Genomic DNA, 21,659 nt, shown 5'->3' with positions numbered 1-21,659 from the left:
TGTCAACAACTTTGGTTGATTGGAAACTTGAGTTGTCTCGAGCGGAGCAAATCTTTTTTGCTTCTTAAATATAACATGAATCTAAGCATGTTTTTCCACTATATTCCAGGTCCATAATTCTATTGGGATCTTGGGGCATTACCCCAAAACCTACCGGGGTGTTGCCCTTTGAATTTAGCCTTTCGTTGCGTTCAGTGTAAAACTCGCACTTTATACAATGTGCACTTCGGACCTCCTCATGTGTATTAGATTATAGGTTAGCGTCATTTTAATCCTAGTTACACTAAAACCGGATAGATATGAATTAGATCCAACATGAAGTTAGCATTTATGACTTAAAGACGAAAATCCATTCATATGATTTTCTTGCCCATTTAGACGATTGAAAAACATGAATAGGATTTTGACAAATCTAAAATACATTAAAACGTATATTTTCAGATGAAAACAACAGAAACAACAAGGATGTGTCCATTTCTTCTAATTAAACATCAAGTATTTTACACATTGTAGAAACGATTCATAATCATGCTAGCTTGCATGTACTAGATATAGTCTTTGCTTTCCCTTAATTCCACAAATGCCCGAAAAGAAAAGAAAAGAAAGAGAAACTAAAATACCAATGCGTCATCCACATATTAAGCAAGTAACATTATCAACACAAATTTGTTTTCTTTTTCTTTCCTTGCCGGGCATTTTAGATTTTGGAAAGAACACAAGAGCATGCATCGATCAACCAGATGAAAACTGCTGGTGTAGTTGTAGTTAATTTGATGAGCGATGGACTTCAAAAAACACCAAGCAATTAAAGTCCACCACCAAATGCTGGAGTCCAGAATTCGGCACCATTGCTTGTCATATTGGTGGTGTCAATATGATCTATGTAAGTGGTTGGGACCAAGCATAAACCTCTACTCCCCAAGTCCTTTAGTGGTGCCTTTCCGTCCTACATAAAAGTATTTTAAAGTTTCTTTTCCTTAAAAGAGAATTAAAACGCACAACTAAATTTAATGTAATGATCAGCAATCAAGAACTTAGTTGGAAGTCAAATTAATTAATCACTAATTAACTCCCTTTTGATGCAATCCCGAGGTAATTAAGTAACCCATTCGATTGATTAATAATTTCATGGAACTAAAGTCGAGAATCATGTCTCCCACTTTATGTAAAATGATATTTTAAGAGCGCATATAAGTGATGGATCCAATAATGTATTTAAACCTGATCTGGCTACTTTCTTCTACTTTTAATAAGCACATTTAATAACATTTAATTCGTTAATATTTGATTTATTAATGTAGGTTGAGGTGTAAGATCCTGCATTGGGAAATGGGTATTAAAGAGAAAATGGATATATGGGCAACTTACAGCAGAATGTTGGTGTCTCGTGCCTCCTGAGACATTATTGGCCAAGTTCATGTACGGGGAGCTAAGTGCCTGCATGTTAATTTGCAGTTGAGGAATGTTCAAAAAGCAACAACTTTTAAATGCACGCTCGTCTCTAGTATGGTGTCTGTAAAACTTGGAAAAGAAATAAAGAAAAAATGTCACCTCAATTTGACCCTCAAGGAATCTGATATGAGCTGTGGCTTCAAACAATACAGAAGCTGTGTCAGTCTGCAAAAAGTCCCACACAAATATATATATATCCTTTTCAGATCCTTTGAATATTTGAAACTCAAATAATTATATGATTACGAGCGAATTATTCAAACAAATTGTATGATTACATCTCATGATTCCCAGCTTAATCGCCACTTACTTTTATGATTTTATGTTATCTAAATAAGATGTCCAAAAAGCATGTGTGTATATAGATATATACACACGCATATATTTTTAGGACTTTGAGTGGGTAGATATATAATATATTTGGGGTATTAAGTTTAATTTAAGGAGAAATGTCCTGAATATATAGATTAAGAATAGATAACATTTGATCAGAGTTATTTATGGATGCAAACTCTAGGAAGTTTAATTTGTGTATCAATATCAAAGTAGATGGATTTATGTAGTTAATTATATTCACATGGAAGAGTTTGCATACCTTTCCGAAAGGTGAAACAAGTTGGTGCAAAGCCGATATTCTATCACCCAATTTCTCCTTTCTCACCTATTATATATATCCATATTGTCAAAGTTAGTAGAAATTGTCAGTTATTCACATAAAACATAAAAAATCAGTAAGGGTATAAAAGCTAGATATAAACATAGTATTGCGCTCATTTTTCTTTTATGGAAATTCCTACTTTAATGGACCACACCTCAGGTTGTAGGTGAAGTATATACACACATACAAAATTATCTCCATTGAAGAATGCCAATTATTTTTCTACGCAAAAATTGTCAAAAGCAACGCAAAATAATCATATAGATGAATGTCATAACATATCGCGTAGATTTTTGGCATTCTAGTGGTGCAAAAAAAAAATGTACCATACTGAATTGTTGATATATGTAGTATGAACGTCAAAAATATATGCTTAGGAATTAGGAAATATATATATATAGAGAGAGAGGTTTCCACCTTTAGAGGGGTTTGGGTTGACGAGTGTTGTGCTCTAGTCCTTTTAGAAGCTCCACTTGTAAATGTGTCGTTACACTGCTTTCATAACAAAAGTACAGCTATCAAAGAACTAGCTTTGCTATATTTATAGTCACCCCAAATCAAGAAAAGGAAAACCAATTGGAGGAAAGAGTTTCGTTGATTAGATGTTCTGTACGTATACTTACCATTGTAGAAGGTTGGGTTGAAGACGATTGAAACCTGGGCTTTTTAGACGCCCCACTGGTAGATGTATCGTCATACTTTGATATCGAAACAAGAACCCATGGACACCAAGCAAGAATAAAGAAATTAAAACCCCAACGTTAAGAGTAATTAAAAAAAGCACACTATGATTAATGGATATCGTGCAGTATCTAATCTTTTACATATGTATACGTACCTGAGATGAATATTGATTAGCATTGTGATTTCGGCGATCGATTTTACTTGAGAAATCAACCATAGTGGTGGTGCTTAAACTCATGGTAGACGATGAACCAACAGATGGAACTGGATTAATTTGAGGTGACCAAGAAGAGCTACAAGTTTGTAGATCTTCTTCGTTATTGTTCTCATGATGATCAGGGTTATTATCATAAAAAAGTTGTCTTCTTTGATGATCTAAAAATCCGTGCTTTACTTCACCACCATGTCCATCTCCCAAGTTGTGTTCTTGATCGTTTGCTAATCCAGTCCTGGATGCATACAATAAAAATTACATGAACCCACTTTTGAAGATTAATTTGCTCATCGGATACAGTGAGCCCAATGATATTTTATAAGTTCAATATCGGTAGAGAGCATCGGAGTGATGGAGAAAAAGCAAAATAACATGGAAAGCATGCATGATTGAAATAATGGAAAGTAGAAAGAAGCGTTAATTACAGAAGTAATTGGCTCCATGAGACTGGGAAATCTTGGTTATCATGGTGATGATGATGATCACCCAAAGTATTAGAGTTTGCAGCAGGAAGTAGTAAAGAAGAACCAAAAAGATACGGAGGATTCATGACGGAAGATGGCGGTGCTACTGGAACCGGCAACGGTGGTGTTGATAAGAAAGTAGGGTAAACCTGCTGTGACGGTGGTGGTTGCAGTCTCCCGTTCAAGCTCCACCAATAATTAGGGTTTTCTCCCATCATCTCCAAACAATAATTCTCTTAGCTCTCCGATACTAGAAGTGAATAACGATAACAGATTCAACTCATGCCTTGTCTGAAAAAAACAAAAAAACAAAACATCTTTAAGGGTCTCTTTTGCTTTAAAGAAAAAACTTTTGTCATAAAATCTTTAATAATTTCTTTGTTTAAGCATCGAAACAAGCCCTTGATAGAAGCTCTCAGGGTTTGTGTGTTTTGCTTTCTAGTCATCATACATATCAGATTAGATGAGATTAAATTGATCACTAACCCTATACCCCACCCCCCAAAGGTCTCCATCAATAAAGTCATTTTTCAAGTTGTGGGGTTGAGAAGTTCGCTACCATTTCTTCATCTTTTCTTTAGTTTAATGATATATTTGTTTTTTGTATTAAAATATTTTACTGTTCTTTAGCTTTTAGCTGTATTACAAAAAAGGTGGGGCACAAAAAAAGGTGGAGGGCAATGGTTTTAGGCACAAAACAAATTGCATTTTGGAGCTTCCTTGATTTGGGGGTGTTTTAAACTAGCTAGGAAGTGTTTTGAGTCCTACTATTAGGGTTAGGGTTAGCCTCGCAATATTGGAGCACAAGTCGAATGCTAATTGTTTCCATAGTAACTCATGTATCCAAACGTCTATTTCAATTTTTAAAGATCAAGTTACACACAAAAAGTATTTATCCTCGAAATTATTTTAAAATCAATAAATTAAAACTAAGAAAAATTAAATATCCTCATATCTCTTCTTCTTACTTGTTTTCCTATCAATGTGAAATGGTAATAAATGTAAAATTTTGATAAAATTATTTATATTTTAAGATATTTGTGATTATTTCATATAGGTAGAAGGATAAATTAATATAAATAAAATTAGAAGCATATATTTTGTTGCCAATATATATATATATATATATATATATATATATATATATATATATATATATATATATATATATATATATATATATATATATATAAGACTTTGAAATTAAATAAATTTTTTTTGCGTGAAAACCTTAAAATATAAGAAATACCAAAGCATATTCCTATTTCTTGCACTTGAGACAAAAACACAATTAAGAACATAATTACCAAATCAACATGCTTTTATTGATGTCAAAGTGTATTGCTATTTTTAAACTAGGGACCAAACACCAAAGTACATTTTTATCACTTTTAAACATTTCAAATGCTATCTACACAATGTTATTTAATTTATCATAAAATTTATTCGCCTCTATTTGCAACAATGACTCTTTAAATATATTTATTCTTCGAATGAGGTTTTATTATTGTAAGAGTAACCGTAGTAGTAATTATAGCGTCGGAGATCCTCAATCATTTCGTAATTTATTTTGTCGACGACACTTAAATAGCCTTTACATTTGAGATGTATCAAAACTTCGTTGCCTACCCTTAGTAGGTATTTTTAGGAACTTACCCTCTTCCCTTTTATTCGTGTTACCCCTTCTTATTTCGGAATATATATTTTCTAGATATAATAGCCAACCCGGAAGTAAACAAATTGTTCCTAATCTCTTCTTTATTAGGCAGCGAATTTACACTTAGTGCTAATTTAGAATGCAACTTAAGGATCAATGTGGATTTAACGCTCAGTGCAGTTGGTGCTTCATCAAAACTTATACCGCTCTCTTAATTCAGATAATATCTAACTAAATGATCTTGTTCGACTAGGTCGTCGTGGTTGGATCATGATTCTGTAAACCAAATTTTCCATAATCTAGAAGAAAGAATTTGAATTAAGGAAACACTAATTTGACTATAGCTAAAGAATTGGGTTCTTCCTTTGAAGAAATAAACCCATAATAATCAAAGAACACTTCAAGTCACCAACTCTCAAGTTGTACAATTGTATTCGGCTGCGTTCTAATAGAATATGTCACGAGTTGAATTTCGAGACAAAATTGTATCAATCGGGGAAGACTGTGACAACCGTCAAAATTCGAGTCGGTTGTAGATTTGACTAAACTTAGTTGCACATATAAGGACGACACATACTAGACTTAGTAACTAGAAGCTAAGTTATAACCTACTAGAAACTTGGAAACAAGTAGGATCGAAGGATAATGTACTTAGATTTCACATTGGTATGTGAATTCTACAACTACTTAACTATAGAGACTATCCATATTCGGGTCACTCTTTGACTCGAACACCTTTTCATGAATCATATACACACATCATGCACTTGACTTAAAAGTAGAAATTAGTTCAAAGTCTCATAGAAACTTAAGTCAAAGTTTAAGACTAGGACTGGTATACTCGATTCCTCTATTTCGCTTGAATCTCGAAACCACTACATAGAATGCTAATAAATCGATAAAAATAAATTACAAGCATTATTTTTAACTAGAAAAGAGTTATGAAACTCTAACATAAATTGAAATCTCAAATAATTCAATTTATTTTGCTATCCAAATATTTATTAATTCTCAAGACCTTAAAAACCCTAAAATTTAAATTTATAAACTCTAACACCTAAAAATCCATAAAATTTGGTATGAACTTTAAAATATCAATTTAAAATAACTCAAATTCGTAAAATATAACAAAGGATAAATAAAATTGAATTCATTGGTATTTTACCTTATTTCTAAGCCAAAAATCAAGGTTTTGTGAATGAAAATTAGGATAAGGTGCATATTTTATAAAAACTTGATATTTTTATAAAATAAAGTTATTTTTTATAAAATTAAAGAGAAGGAGACCCTCTCTCCATTCAAAAGTCGGTTTCCTCTCTCTCTCTCTCTCCCTCCTCTCTCTCTCTCTCTCTCTCTCTCTCTCTCTCTCTCTCTCTCCTCTTCCCAACATACTCAATCAATTCCCCTCCACACTCCATTTCTCCATACTTCACTTTCTCTCTTACAACCCCTCACTTTATTTACTCTCTATTCTCTCTGCCTCTCGTCATCAACCACGAAATTCTCCAGAAAATGGGTTATAGAACACACCTTGAACTGTAAATCTTAATCATCTTGAGGTGTTCTTGAAGGTAAAATCGATTTCTACTTCACCATTCCTTCAATTTTTACTTGTTTTTTCATGAATTTTTTTCCATCTTCTATTCCATTCTATTTTTAAATCATGAACACTTGCACCTACTCACGATTTTGATGATGATGGTGGTAGGATTTCATCCAAAAACAAAATGCATGTCGTAGATGGTGAAGTCCCATGACCTAAACCTAAGTCAAAATCAAGGAACTGCACTTTTCTACATGTTTTGGTGGAAAAACACCACATGCATCCAAAGTTTTCTTTCTAAAACGAATTTGAACATTTCAAACTCATGAATGGTCTTCAAACCAACATACATGTGATGATCTTCAAGCTTAGATGCTAGATGATCAAAGTTTGTTGCTAAAAGCTTTCAAATATGTTCATAAACGATTTATTCTCAAATATATACCTAAATCTCTTTTATGATCAAATCTGATTTTTGAAAGAATCACACTAATAAAATAAGATGATCTGTAAATTTTCAAAAAATAATTCATTTTTCTCGAATTATTGTAATAATTGCAATAAAATAGGGCAATAAATCATATAAAATACTTTATGAGGTCTATGAAACCTAGATAAATTCGCGGATAACCCTATGGTAAACAATGACCTCTCAGTTCCATCGATTTTTGTTACAGTTTATTGTGGTTTTGAATTTTCTTTTTGTCTAGCACCAATAAATAATAAATCCACTTTTGAAAATGTGAAAAGGGTATCTAATAATTTTCGCAGCTCATCCCCTATGTCTAAGACATAGAAAAATATTTTTAGAATTTTTCATAATGCATTCCTATTTTTTCCCGATTTTTGTATTTATAATGGATTGAAAACAGAAAAAATAGTTCTACTCATCCAAAATTCATGAAAATTTACCAGAATACCTTATAATTATTAGAACTCTAAATAAAAATTTGGATAATTTTTCTGTTCAGTATGCTATTCTTCTTCTACTTTCTAAGACTAAATACACTTAAATCCATAAAATCAGATTCCAGTAGATAAAAACCACATTTTTTTTATTTTTTCCAGATTATATACACTGTAAATGAAGTTTACAAAATTTTAGTAATTTACTTTAACTGTTTAATAATTATTCTCCAATTAATGATTATTTAAGAGGATAAAAAAAAGAAAAATAGTAAGACTAATTGAAAAATATATTTTCATTTCTCAAAGCTTCTATATATATATAATCAATGTTACAAAAAGTTTGGGAAATTTTGGAAACAGTTTTCTATTTATTTTAATTTTTATTAGAATAAGTGCATAAAAATTATAAAATTCGGTTAAATAGATTAGAAATCTACTTTTATATTTTTCACAGCTTAAGAATACTTAATATCAATAACACAAAAAGTTTGGGCAATTTTGGAAACTGTTTTCTATTTATTTTAATTTTTTTTATTAGAAAAAATGCACTAAAATCATAAAATTGGGTTAAACAATTTAGAAATCCATTTTTATATTTTTCCCAGATTATGTATATCTAATGGCAGTATTTTTAAAAGTTATTTTCTGGATTCTATTTTTCACGAATTTATATTGTTATGAAGGCATAAAAATTTGGAAAAATAGTTAATCACATTAAAAATTCAAGGGAAAATTTCTTGAAGACCTAATGTGTTTAGAATGAAAAAGAAAAGTTTGAGAGTTTCTAGAAACTGTTTGATAATATTTTGGATTTTTAGGAACTTAAAACACCTTTAAATGTATTGAAATACTCTCAATTAATATTATAAAAATCTGGAAAATAATATCCAAAATTATCTTAATCACATGAGTTATAAAATTTCACCATTTCAGAAAATGTTTGTTACTTATCAATATTAAATTTTGACACATTAATTGCATAATTATGTTGTAGTGACAAGTATACTAGTATTAGCTTTATATTAGAGATTCATTAGTGTGTAACATCGTGTAGGAATCGATAGTGGTACAAGTGGAACGTAGTTCAAGGCATCATTTGCATCATCTTAAAGCATTGTGAGTATTCACGACTCCCCTTATTTTCGGTTTTTAAATGTTTTGGGGTAGAAAAACATGTCCTAAACTATTTATGTTTGTTGTATTTATTTTGACTCGTGTGAAACTTGGTTGCTATATTTCATATGTTTGTGTATGTCACTTTAATTCATGAGGACTGTATTGCGGTTAAGTCCCTGGAATCTCTCGACATAACTCATTAACTCTTTGGAGCCTATGGTTATTATGGATAACGCTATCAGGAGGTAGACAACTCCTCATTCGCACGATTTGCTTGAGTGCATTTTAGGATTTTATTCTTTATGTTTGCGATACACATAGTAGTCAATAGGGCACGGTTCAGTCATTAGGCTTGGGTTGTGAACTCATGAATGAAATCTTTATGCACATACGAAACATGTATTCTCATGTTAGAAACGACCCTTGTATACTTATTTTAGCAATGAAACTTGTATTCTTATTTTAGCAACAAAACTTTTATGCTTATTATAGCAACGAACTTTGTTTCTCATTATAGCAACAAACTTTTATTACTGAAAACTTATATACTTGTTTTAGCAATGAAATCGTTTGCTCCTTGTAACAATGAATATTATTTCGATTCTTGAAAACTCATTTTAGCAATATACTTTTATTTATGGAAACTTTTATCAAAATGTTTATTTCGATTCTTGAAACCAATATTATTTTTAATCGGTGAGTACTCAACAACTATTTTTATAGTTGACGGTGGTTTTACATACTTTTTCAGGAATTATCTAGTAAGAGGCATGTAGAGACACAACACTTGTAGGAGCATTTGCATGTGTTGACTTTTATATACATTGTAATTTCTTTTAAAAGGTTGTTCAAACTCATTGTAAATTTGTAATGATTTTTAATACTATGGTTGGTGTTGTCTTTAAACTTGTGCTATGAGACTCTTTGTACTGCCACGCCCCGTGTTTCCGCTTTAGCGGGGTGTGACATAAATGGTATCAGAGAAGGTTATAGAGAATACCGATTTTCCTTCGGAGAACCACAACTATAGCCAAAAAAAAATTCAAAGCATTTTTAAAATATAGAACATATTACTGGTATAACTAATTCGAGTACGCATTATTGGACTTTAATTAACTATAGCCTAGCCAACTATGCTTAATTAAGGAAAATTAATGCGAGGCTGGAAACAGTTACCGTAGAATTATGTTCAAAACAATTTTCAACTTAAACTTTTGAAAAACAAAATTTTTCGGTATGCGTACGGGCATTGCATATTATAGGAATTCATCTAGATACACTTAGAAACTAAGTGCACTTTTATAACAATGCTTTTATTTAGAAATACTCTTATCCCTTATCAAGGGCTAGGTTAACCACTTAGGTTATATCACTAGCCACTCTAGGAGCAATGCACTTAGTACTGAGAACGGGTATCCCTCGGTAGCTATTGACTTTAGATGTAAGGTTAGTAGCTAGATATATACTAGTAATAATCTTAAGTCGAAACCTATATCAATTATTCCTCAATACCTCGTCAACGTCTTCTTACTAGAGTTATAACTAGGAAAAACATTTCGAGACCGACATGAATGATAATTGGAGCATCGCGTAAGGAGGTAAATGAGTCGCCACTAAGTAATCACTTGGATACCATTGGCGGTCATTCCAGATTCGACTCACGAGGAGACACGGAGGTTTAACCCATACATGAGACCTTATTACTACGCTACGATTTAGCTCTACGTTTTTTCCACCTTGAGCTTAAAACTTAACATAGGATGCCCATTTGACCTCTATAAAAGGTCGTAAACTGCATTGACACCATAAAGCGTTTTTCAAACAATTCTTCTTGTCCTTTATCTTAGGGAAAAAGACATCGATACTCGCCTTATACTCACCTTGTACTTGCCTTAGTATTTAGGTACGATCAGCTACACTAACATACTTATTCTTTACTTCTTAATCTTCCATAGAAAAGTTATTTCGCTTCATCGGTTTTATTTATGATCGAAAAATATTTTATAACCACTTCATTCAACTTAGTAGACATTTCCTAACAATGTAAGCCATATTCTCGCTAAAAATCTTTTGACAACTTGGTTTAACTTAACACTTTTCTTCAAAACTCAATTTAACCAATATTGGTTTTAACATTGCTATTTCAATTCATTTCAAATCCATTTCAATGGATAGATGTGCTTTTAAGGGCATATAAACCATTTTAAAACTTGCTTACCATTTTGGCACGTTTTAAAAAAAGTTAGAAACATTCTCTTTTATAAAAGTGTTTAAACTATATGCTATATAACTTAAACACATGACGTTAAAGTTCATATTATGTGTAAAAGCTTCATCAGATCTTCAAACCACTTTTGGTTTAAGTATTTTGACTACTTTCTCATTTAGACATTGTACTTTACTTAAATGTGTTTTCTTGAATCCCAACATGATATTTTCACAACTCTCTACTTCAGACGTGTTTCTAAGATATCTTTAATTCCTAAATTTCCAACACACATCATTTGTTTAGTTTATTTCAAATTAGTTTTATAATATGTGTTTATAAAACTTACAGCATTGCAAAACTTAGTGTTCACTTTTAGACTTCCAACGACGTACTTTTGACAATGCATAATTATTCATCTAAATATGTTAAGTGTTTACCTTATCTGTTTTAACCGTTGTTGGACGCCAGTCAAAAAGGTCAAAACTGTCATATTTTCAATTATAAGTTTTAGTGTTTCTTTTTTTTTTTCACAAATGGAGTTATTCTTAATGGATAACTCATGATTTTTAGCAAACACTTTAGAACTTTCACATCTCTATTTAATCATCAACATACATGAAATATTGAAGTTTGAAATATATCTCAACCTGGTTTTAAATCTACATATAAGTATTGTTCTTAGAATTTTAACAATAGCAATCATTGTTGCTATCTTCCATTTCTTTCCCCTGCACTTGATTTCTTACTCTCCTTATGATTTTAGATCTCGCACACTCATAATAGTATAATACATTGTCTAACTTTGTTTCTGTCTATTTTGCTTCTCCTGATATCATGTTCGTACATATAAAGAATAGAAGTCTATCATTTCGTTTTGAGCAATTAATATGTGTATAGTCATGAGACATACCTTTGATTTAGTCAACTTTGATATATTCAATTGCGCCTTTTATCATACACATCTTGTTTTTATTTTGAAATCTACAATAAACAAGTGATCCTTATTTACATTTGCTCTTTCGTTCTAAATTTGGAAACTTGATTTAAAATGCAAGTTTCATTGTATTTTTCCTTATAATTAATACACAAGATGAATATCCTTATGCTTATAGTTTTTCTATATCCGGAAAATATATGTGAAGGATATGTTTCCTTATGTTTCTTCTTTACTTTAAATACATCAAAAGTTTTGAATTTTTTGATTATCTGTTCTCTAAATGATTGTTCTTGTAGAAACACTAAACTGTGAGTGCACTATTTTCAAAGATTCACATTTTTACACCGTTCTTAAAATAGTATTTTACTTTGCAATTTTCACTGAGTTCCTAAACTCTCAAATTTGTTTTCATAAGTATTCTGACTCCTCGTAAACTTGAATTTGTCCTGACTTAGACAATTGGACAATTTCTAAAAAATTTAATACAAATATTTCTATACAAATTCCATTAATGATGACTTAAACCTTTAACCTTAATTAATCTTTATATTATTTTACTACTTTGTTGGATCGCGACACATGTATCTTCATTATCTTGGAATTATTACACATTTTGATAATTGTGAGATTAATTATCATTTCTACACACACATTTTGATAATAGTGAGATTTTTATCACTTCTAAACACTTAAAATGCTATCTACACAATGAGATTTAATTTAGCATAAACTTTCATCGCCTTCATTTACAACAATGACTCTCTAAATATATTTATTCTTCGAATAAGGTTTTATTATTGTAAAAGTAACCGTAATAGTAATTATAGCCTTGGGGGTCGTCAATCATTCCGTAATTTATTTTGTCGATGACACTTAAATAGCATTTACATTTGAGATGTACCAAAACTTCGTTGCCTACCCTTAGTACGTATTTTTAGGAACTTACCCTCGACCACTTCCCTTTCATTCGTGCTACCCCTTCTTATTTCGGAATATATCTTTTCCAGATGTAATAGCCAACCTGGAAGTAAACAAATTGTTCCTAATCTCTTCTTTATTAGGCGGCGAATTTACACTTAGTGCTAATTTATAATGCAACTTAAGGATCAATGCGAATTTAATGCTCAGTGCAATTGGTGCTTCAGTAAAACTTATAACGCTCTCTTAATTTAGATCATATCTAACTAGATGATCTTGTTCGACTAGGTTGTCGTGGTTGGATCATGATTCCATAAACCAAATTTTCCATAATCTAGACGAAAGAACTCGAATTAAGGAAACACTAATTTGACTATAGCTAAAGAATTGGGTTCTTCCTTTGAGGAAATAAACCCCAAAATTCGAGCTATACAATTGTATTCGGCTGAGTTCTGATAGAATACGTCACGGATTGAATTTCGGGACGAAATTCTTTCAACCGAGGGAGACTGTGACAACCGTCAAAATTCGAGTCGGTTCTAGATTTGACTAAAATTAGTTACATATATAGGCACGACACATACTATACTTAGTAACTAGAAGCTAAGTTATAACTTACTAGAAACTTGGAAACAAGTAGGATCGAAGGATAGTGTACTTAGATTTCACATGGGTATGTGAATTCTACAACTACTTAACTGTAGAGACTATCCATATTCGGGTCACTCTTTGACTCGAACACCTTTTCATGAATCATATACACACGTCATGTAATTGATTTAAAAGTAGAAATTAGGTCAAAGTCTCGTAGAAACTTAAGTCAAAGTTGAAGACTAGGACTAGTATACTCGATTCCTCAATTTCGCATGAATCTCGAAACCACTACATAGAATGCCAATAAATCGATAAAAATAAATTACAAACATTATTTTTAACTAGAAAAGAGTTATGAAACTCTAACATAAATTGAAATCTCAAATAATTCAATTTATTTTGATATCCAAATATTTATTAAATCTCAAGACCCTAAAAACCCTAAAAACTCAAATATATAAACTCTAACAACTAAAAATCCATAAAATTTGGTATGGACTTTATAATATCAATTTAAAATAACTCAAATTAGTAAAATATAACCAAGGAGAAATAAAATTTAAGTCATTACAATTTAACCTTATTTTCTAAGCCAAAAATCAAGGTTTTGTGAATGAAAATTAACATAAAAATCAATCTAAAATTGAAGTCATTAGTATTTAACCTTATTTAAGTTATTAGTCATTAGCATTTAACCTTATTTTCTCAGATTATTTTCTAACCGTATTTATCCTTTGGGGCTACTCGAAGTGCTCAAAAACCCATCCACAAGGCTTAAAGATTCAAGGGCTTAACCAATACGCACAAAATCCTTGAAATCAAGAACCCAACCTTTCCAGAAGAGATTCTAGCCTCAAAATCGACCCAAAGTTTGGTGCTTTATAGACATTCATGTCCAATACATGTATTGAACCCAAAATGGATCAAAAAGTGGAAATATGACATAAACTCAATGCATGGCATCAAAACTTGACTGAAGGCCAGATCTAAGTTACTACAAGGTCACCTTGACCTGGAGATTCATAAAGTTGCAAGCTTTATGAGGCCCATCCATTGCAAAGTCCAATAATAAGGACAAAAAGTGACAAAACTCAAGATCTAGCGACATAGTGAAAGAAAAATCGGATCTTGGACACTTACAAAGGTCCAGAAGAGTGCCAAATTGAATATGAGAGCTTTGATTACTAGATCCTTGCTTCCTTTTTCCAACTTTCTTCTTCTTTTGCTCCAAAATACCACACTGGTTTACAATATGAGAGCGAAGGATTATTATGGTTCATAAGGGCCGATATGAGGGTTTGCACGCTAATGAAAGATCACCCCTAAGGTGCAAAACCATACAATTTAGGGTTTCTCATCCAGCCGCCAACACGTCGAGTTTCCCGACACCAACTCAACGTGTTAGTCCATAAAATAAACGGCCTAAAAGTCCTTCAACAAGTTATGTTTAGGCTTCCAACTCGCCGTGTTCCAATGGAAAAACATTCTTAAAGAAATAAATCTCATACTTGGGAATCGAGATGTTAGAACTCTCCCCCACTTAGACTAGATTTCATTCTCGAAATCCTTCTTTACCATTCTCAGGCCCGCCAGACAGCATGAACAACACACAACCATAATTCTGATCAAAGAATGACCTTCCCAAGGTTATCGAACCCAACCATAGCAAAATTCTCCAAACCCAAAGAAGACGAATCCATAATCTCATGAAGACAATTAACTCTACCTTACCTGAAACCTAAAATCTCGAATTCTCAAATTGGTTTGACTCCATCACAGACCGCCCATACTGAATCATTACCATATCGAATCCTTATTGAATACCAGGCTAAACCTACACACTTCTAAGTCTGATTATTTTATGCCTCCAAAGGAAACAAAATCACTTACCATAAAAAACTATAGAACACTTATACTTGACAGGAGGCTCACATAATCCTTCGAGTAGAAGATTCATCCATATAACGGTTAGACTCATACGAGAGCTGTGCAACAGGACCAAATGCCCCACCCTAGGACCATTTAACCCATGTAGTATGTGACGTACCGCATTCACTCGATAGCTACTTCACACACGAAAGAGTCACACAATAATCAATAGGGTACTCAAAGAGATAAGGTGTCAAATATCAGGCAATTCTATCATAAGATATCTTAGGATTCCTATCCTATCACTAGCATGTTGTTCTAATCGCAACATAACATAATACAAAATAACTGTGTGGTAATTTGGGGTCTACTTATTGGCCCCGACTGATCGTACACATCGCATCCTCCTTGATTATTTTGGAAACTATTTGAAAAATATTTTTCCTTAGTTTGAGATTGGTTTCACACGATTGTTCCTCCAATTCACTCAAACCAAGGCTCTGATACCAACTTGAAACACCCAAAAAATGTCAAAAAATTTTAACCTTTCAAAGCAACCCATTCACTAAAGAGGTATTTACAAAAACCATCGTTTCTAAAACATTATTTAAAATTAGAACCGTTCACAACATAGTTTTCGAAACATTTTCATTATCAGTGTTTCCCAGAAATCATAAGTTCCAAAGCACAAGGATGTGTACGGTCACACCTTCACCTTGCCACAGTCCACTGATGTACCTAAACCATAAACCTGTTGGATTAGGTGTCTAAGCCCATAACTATAATTGGTATGTACTTGACCCTAGAGAGTAGCATGGTCCATTTCAGGTTGCCTTCACTAGTATAATTTGATAGGATGGATATTTGAGAAAGAGGTTATTTGTGATTTATTAATATATTTTAATTATAATATATTAATTGTGAAATCATATTATTTAATTGGTATTGATCAAGAATTAATTTAGTGATCAAAAGAGACTAATTAAATTAAGAAGGGGACTGATTATGTAAATCAGTATTATATATAGTTTGGGTTAATGATCCATGTTGATTATAATGGACTAAGAGTTAGTCCAAAGGGCATATCATATGGCTTATTGGATTAAAGGTCAAAGGGAGTGGATTATGGTTTACAAGTTGAAACCCTAGGAATTCCACACTATAAATGTAACCCCTAATGCACCTAAAATTGGTCTAATGATTCCTAGTTGAACCCTATCTAATTTTAGTGCTTCATGAACTCTCTTTCATAATCCTCCATTTGTTCATGGTGTTTGTGACTTGTTTGAGGCATCACACTTGGGGTGCTAAGCTCTTGAAAGGCCAAATTCTAAAAGCTACAATATAGAGGTATTCATCTAACTTGATTTTATGTTTGAAATATCAAATTGTATGCTATTTATAGGCTTCATGCTCTGGATAATTTTATTGCATGTATAACAAGAGAAAACTTAGATCCAAAGCATTAGGGTTGTTTGTGGACAATTGGGATGTTAGAGTACATAAACCCAACAGTGGTAGCAGAGCCATGAGTGTTTTCTGTTATTTGATGCAATTGTTGTTTGTTCAAAGCTGAAAAAAAATCATTTTTTTGGACTTTGCATGATCACCACGAGGTGGTCAAAATTACCACGAGGTGGTGACGGGTCTGGCAGATTTTTCAGATTTCTTGGCTTAATTTGGATTTGGATAATAACTATAAGTTGTTTTGTTAATCAAAATTAAATTTTTATGTTATGAAAATAATTATCCTCATCTAAATTAAAAGATAAATTGTCAAATTATAAAATAATTACTAGATTATATGATAAACTAAATATTTTTATTACTTGATTTATCTTGCTACATGAATTGTAATTACGTCAAATTGGTAAAAAAAAATAATATGATTATTTTATTGGTTAAAATTTGGTCTTAATGTTTTTGAAGAGTTACAAAACTTGCTATCAAGTTTTGGAACTCAATGTTTTTTAAGGAGTTACAAAACTTGTCATCAAGTTTAGAATTCAAAACGTTTTCAAGAGTTACAAAACTTGCCCTCAAGTTTTGGAACTTAAAAGTCTTTTTTATGAAACATTAACTCTAGTAATTGAAAGGTTTGAAAAGGTGCAACTATTGGGTTCATAACTTAAAAATTAATTAAATACTTTTCAATTTTGAATTGTTATATTTAGAATCTTCATGTTTTTGAATTGTCTAATTACACTCTTATGGATTCTATTAAGTTAATTAAATGTTTAATTAAGAGGGTATTATTAAATCCATAATCACATGGTTTAAGATTAATTAAATTAAGAGTATAATTTATTGATAGATTAAATCACCTAGTATTTTAAAAGTTTAAAATACACCCTTATACTATATAAAATTAAAAGTTTAATATTATATATATATATATATATATATATATATATATATATATATATATATATATATATATATATATAAGTAAATGGTCAATCTTATTTTTAGTAGGCCTCATTCACAAAGCTAGTTTATAAGGGGTGTTTAAGGAAATTGCCTATAAAATGACGATTAAATGGGTATTCACTCTTACCCACCACACTCTTGACTAGTGGAGGGTCGTTAGCCGAACGGGTAGGATAGGACACAAAATCCTCATTAAAAGTATAATGAAATACCATGTAACTAAATTTTTTATAATTTCTCAATCTTAGTTACTTTAGAAAAAATGTGAATTTGGTGCTAATCCATGAAATTGCACATTACACCTTATTGGTCGTTAGTGGAGCATGTGTGGTTAACCGGCACACTAATATGGGACTAATGAAGGGTGGAAATGGGTAGCTCGTATTTTGTCATAAATCAATGGAGTGTGTGTGGTTAACCGACACATTGATTAGGTGATTAATGACATCGAGAGTACCAAGCTAATTTGCATGGTTATTCACACCTTGTTTGTGATCCTCGGTATCCCAGTCACAAACTTGAAGGGCATAATCGAGATTAAACATGCCATTTAAAAGTTCAATGAATCTCAAAAGATTTGGGAGTTTCATTTAAAACTTAATTCGTTTATTTCGTTTTCATGGTGGAATTGGTAAATCGTCATTTACCTACCAACAAGTAGTTTCCAATTAGATTACGGCATCCCTCTTCCGAATTGTAAATTATTGTGCTGGGTCCTAGCCTTAATATTTCATTTGGGTGTTATATTAAGGACTTAAATCAACTAAACTTGAATTTCTCCCTTGTAGATGTCTAGTTCTGACAACTATGGTCTTCCCGAATCATTTGGAAAAGGCTTTCCTCATGAAGGTGATGTTCCTAGAAATCATACTTCACTTCCTCCACCTCCTTTAATTATTCTCCTTGACCCACATATTCGTCGACTTGAAAAGTTCAAGATCACTCAAACCCTATTGGCAAGCAAACACCAAGATGGAAGGTCTGTGTGTGCACATGTCTTGGAGATGAAGTCACACATTGATAGGCGGGGAATGTTAGGAGTCGTTGTCTCGAGGAAGTTTGTTGTTGACTTGGTTCTTCAATCACTTCCTAAGTCATATAGTGAGTTCCTTAAAGATTTCTAATTGTTGCTGAATCAGTAATGATATGGCACACTGGTAAAGCAAATTTGAATGGAAGATCTACTTCGTAAACCTCCATGGACATTGACAATGGAAACGTTGGAAGTCCAAAAAAGTCTTCTTTTCCCAATGGAAAGGGATTGGCCAAGGTCAAACAGTTTGACGAAATGGTAAAGAGAAATGCTAAGTCTAAGATTGTCCCGTCTGCCATTTCGAAATAGTCTATTTGTTTCTATTGCCAAGAGAAGGGGCATTGGATGCGAAGCTGCTGCATCTACTTGAAGGACCATAAGGATGGTAAAGTCAAAATGTATCACTCTCCTTTAGGTAAATCCATTATCAAACTCTATCAAGTTCCTATTTGAAGATTCTTAATACATGACGTGATGAGATCACATTTTGATGTTTTGTAGGATCGAAGAAGAGAAAGGATCTTAAAGAAAGAGCAGGCTGAGTCTGATCGTGAATAGATGGATTTCGATCGCATGATCCAATGATCAGAGTTTTGAGCTGCTGCTTAGAAGTTATGATAGATTGCTTAGGGATATTTAGAAACATAACTTTCATATGTACGTGCATTGTAAGGACAAGATTTTCCACAATTTTATAAATAAAAAAATTGATTTTATATTATTTTATATTTCCTTGCAATGGCATTTGTGAAAATTGATGTTTGGATTATTATATTTTTAGCAATATGGATTTAATTCTTTCGGTTGTGGTAGTGTCTAAATTTACCAAATAAGGAAAAATATCATCATCAAGTTTGAATTGGACAAAAACTTGGAATCATGCAACTTATATTGTATGATGAATCATAACCTTCATCTTTGGGAAATTAAGACTAATTCCTTGTTCATATATAAATGTGAGTCAAGTGAAGGACTAGGGGATCTAGTACAAATTGTTGTGCATTGGTCGGGTGCACCACAAAAAATGATAAGACTATTCGTCATGATTTACTAAAAGTGCAGTAAATATGGTTTTGCTTACAAGTTTAAGTGTAATTTTGAAACATTGAAAAGTTTCAAGGTATAGCAGAACGAATAAGAAGAATCAAGTTAGGCAGAAAGATAAAATTTTCTCCAATTTGAAATTAAAGGAGAGTAATTTAGTATCGTGTTTTATGATCACCTTAATGATTATGAAAACCATATCACAATTGATACTCTAAGGACACCTTAGTGCACTTGTATGTCTAAGAAGAGGAATCAGGAATTGTTGAAATGGTTAAATCAATTAAGGTGAGTCATACTTCATTCCAACATCAGGTCTTAGAGTCATACTCTAAGATTTTTTCTTTAGTGACATATCTTAAGTAGGTTTATAACACATTTAGAATTGATAGGTGTGATGTCTTTAACACAAAGACCAACTAAGACCAATTGTATGAGGTGTTTTTTTTTTCTTGATAAGAATCCACACTAACTCTTGAATATTTGTTTCTTAAGGAGTGTTTCTTGACAAGAGAATCTTATATATCAAGAAGTTTGTGGGATTCTTAAAGATCTTGAAAACTTTCAGGAACTAATCAAGAATAAACCTATTGTGTATCACTAGCTCACGACTTGAGGTTTGTAACCTATCGTGTTGACATATTCTTGTTTCTATGCTCATTCCAATTAAAATTTGACTATGCATGTGAATTATATGTGTTCTCGATTTTTTGCATAAGGCAAAGGACCTTGATCGGTGAAAATTCATTGATTTGTATAGGTGAGTTGCTTTACAACTTGCAAGACATGGTAGGCCCTTGTGCTGCCAAGTGACAAGAAATTAAGATTAAACAAGTTCAATCCATATGAGGTTGAGTTTGTCAGAGACCTTATCTTATGGTAATGGATGGAAATGATAGATTCACATGTATAGTAACACATACAACATAAAATCTAAGTTTCATAAGGTTTATCTCCAATTCATGAAAATGACTATGAGGAAATGCTTTCACTGACTAGATTTTATGGAGATAACAGTTATGTTAATTGCGTTATCAAATTCGATTATGATTTTGGCATCCCTCTTCATAGTTCGAATTATGAGGAATGGAAAATAGTTTGAACATTCGGGACTTACTGCTGTAAGTTCTGAAATAGTTTAGACAAACATGATCTTTCTAATAAAAGGTGCATGAGCTTAGATAAAGGCTTATCGAAGCATCTTGTATTAGAAATCTAAACTTTGGTAAGAAAGTCAATAAAGTGTTAATTTCTGGAAGTTAAGCTAATTTCTGGATACATATCAAAGCTAGTGGGAGCATAAGTGCTATGCTATTAAGATAATAATTATTATGCTAGTGGGGGCAAAATTATTATGGTAAGTGTTGCGAGTTAGCAATGCTATTTATAGGAAACAAAGTTCTAATTTGCAAAGTTGCAAAGGTTGAAAAGTTGTTTCGCTATAGTAATGGAGAGGATACTTATACTTTATTTCAAATCTAAAAGTTTAGATTGAAGTATTAATCAAACTTAGTCATGGATATATATGAATACCATGTTGAAATATTTCAACATCGGATAGTCTATATATTGAAATATTATAGCAAAATATTGGTCAAGTATCATGTATTTATGTAAGACATTATGAATCATGTCCCATATGCTTCAAATATAGGGTCAATTGCATATGCTGTAATATTCACGTGTTCTAATTTTCCAAAATGCCCAGGGCATTAATAGGGAAAAAGGACTACAATTGAATATGACTAAAGTGATTAAACAACTGTCAAGGACAATTTAAGATTCGCAAAGGATAGGTCGCTTGTAGTGAGAAGTATAGTTATAGATGGACCATGGTGAAATTATTATGAATAGACATGATTCTATTAATAATGAGTTGTCCTATGGCATTTTTGGAAATGTTTCCATAATGGGAGATGGATATTAAG

General features: G+C 31.9%; 1 protein-coding gene across 2 annotated transcripts; it reads right to left on the bottom strand.

Moving 5' to 3' along the window:
* Positions 1-453: 453 nt before the first annotated feature.
* On the bottom strand, positions 454-3,923 carry LOC145102996 (uncharacterized). 2 transcript variants are annotated; one of them, XM_079040527.1, is made up of 8 exons: positions 3,434-3,923; positions 2,949-3,243; positions 2,734-2,808; positions 2,528-2,605; positions 2,048-2,113; positions 1,552-1,617; positions 1,369-1,437; positions 454-946 (listed from the first exon to the last, which is right to left on the bottom strand). In XM_079040527.1, exons 1-8 carry the CDS (start codon positions 3,688-3,690, stop codon positions 806-808), a joined length of 1,047 nt encoding a protein of 348 aa, XP_078896653.1. In that variant the 5' UTR covers positions 3,691-3,923; the 3' UTR covers positions 454-805. The 2 variants fall into 2 exon arrangements, with proteins under 2 accessions (XP_078896653.1, XP_078896654.1); XM_079040528.1 differs by having other exon boundaries at positions 2,528-2,602; positions 3,434-3,922.
* Between the last annotated feature and the right edge of the window lie 17,736 nt (positions 3,924-21,659).

Source organism: Lactuca serriola, chromosome 4 (genome assembly GCF_051521515.1).
Source record: "Lactuca serriola cultivar US96UC23 chromosome 4, Lser_US96UC23_V15, whole genome shotgun sequence".
NCBI classification, from domain to species: Eukaryota; Viridiplantae; Streptophyta; class Magnoliopsida; order Asterales; family Asteraceae; genus Lactuca; species Lactuca serriola.
This window is presented reverse-complemented; position numbering and strand designations above follow the sequence as displayed.

Excerpts from the sequence above, each read along its gene's own strand:
- LOC145102996 (XM_079040527.1), bottom strand. The coding sequence starts at position 3,690 with ATGATGGGAGAAAACCCTAATTATTGGTGGAGCTTGAACGGGAGACTG. Across the intron at positions 2,809-2,948 it reads CTAATCAATATTCATCTCAG|TATGACGATACATCTACCAG; the intron begins GTACGTATACAT and ends TCGATATCAAAG. Across the intron at positions 1,438-1,551 it reads TCCTTGAGGGTCAAATTGAG|GCACTTAGCTCCCCGTACAT; the intron begins GTGACATTTTTT and ends ATTAACATGCAG.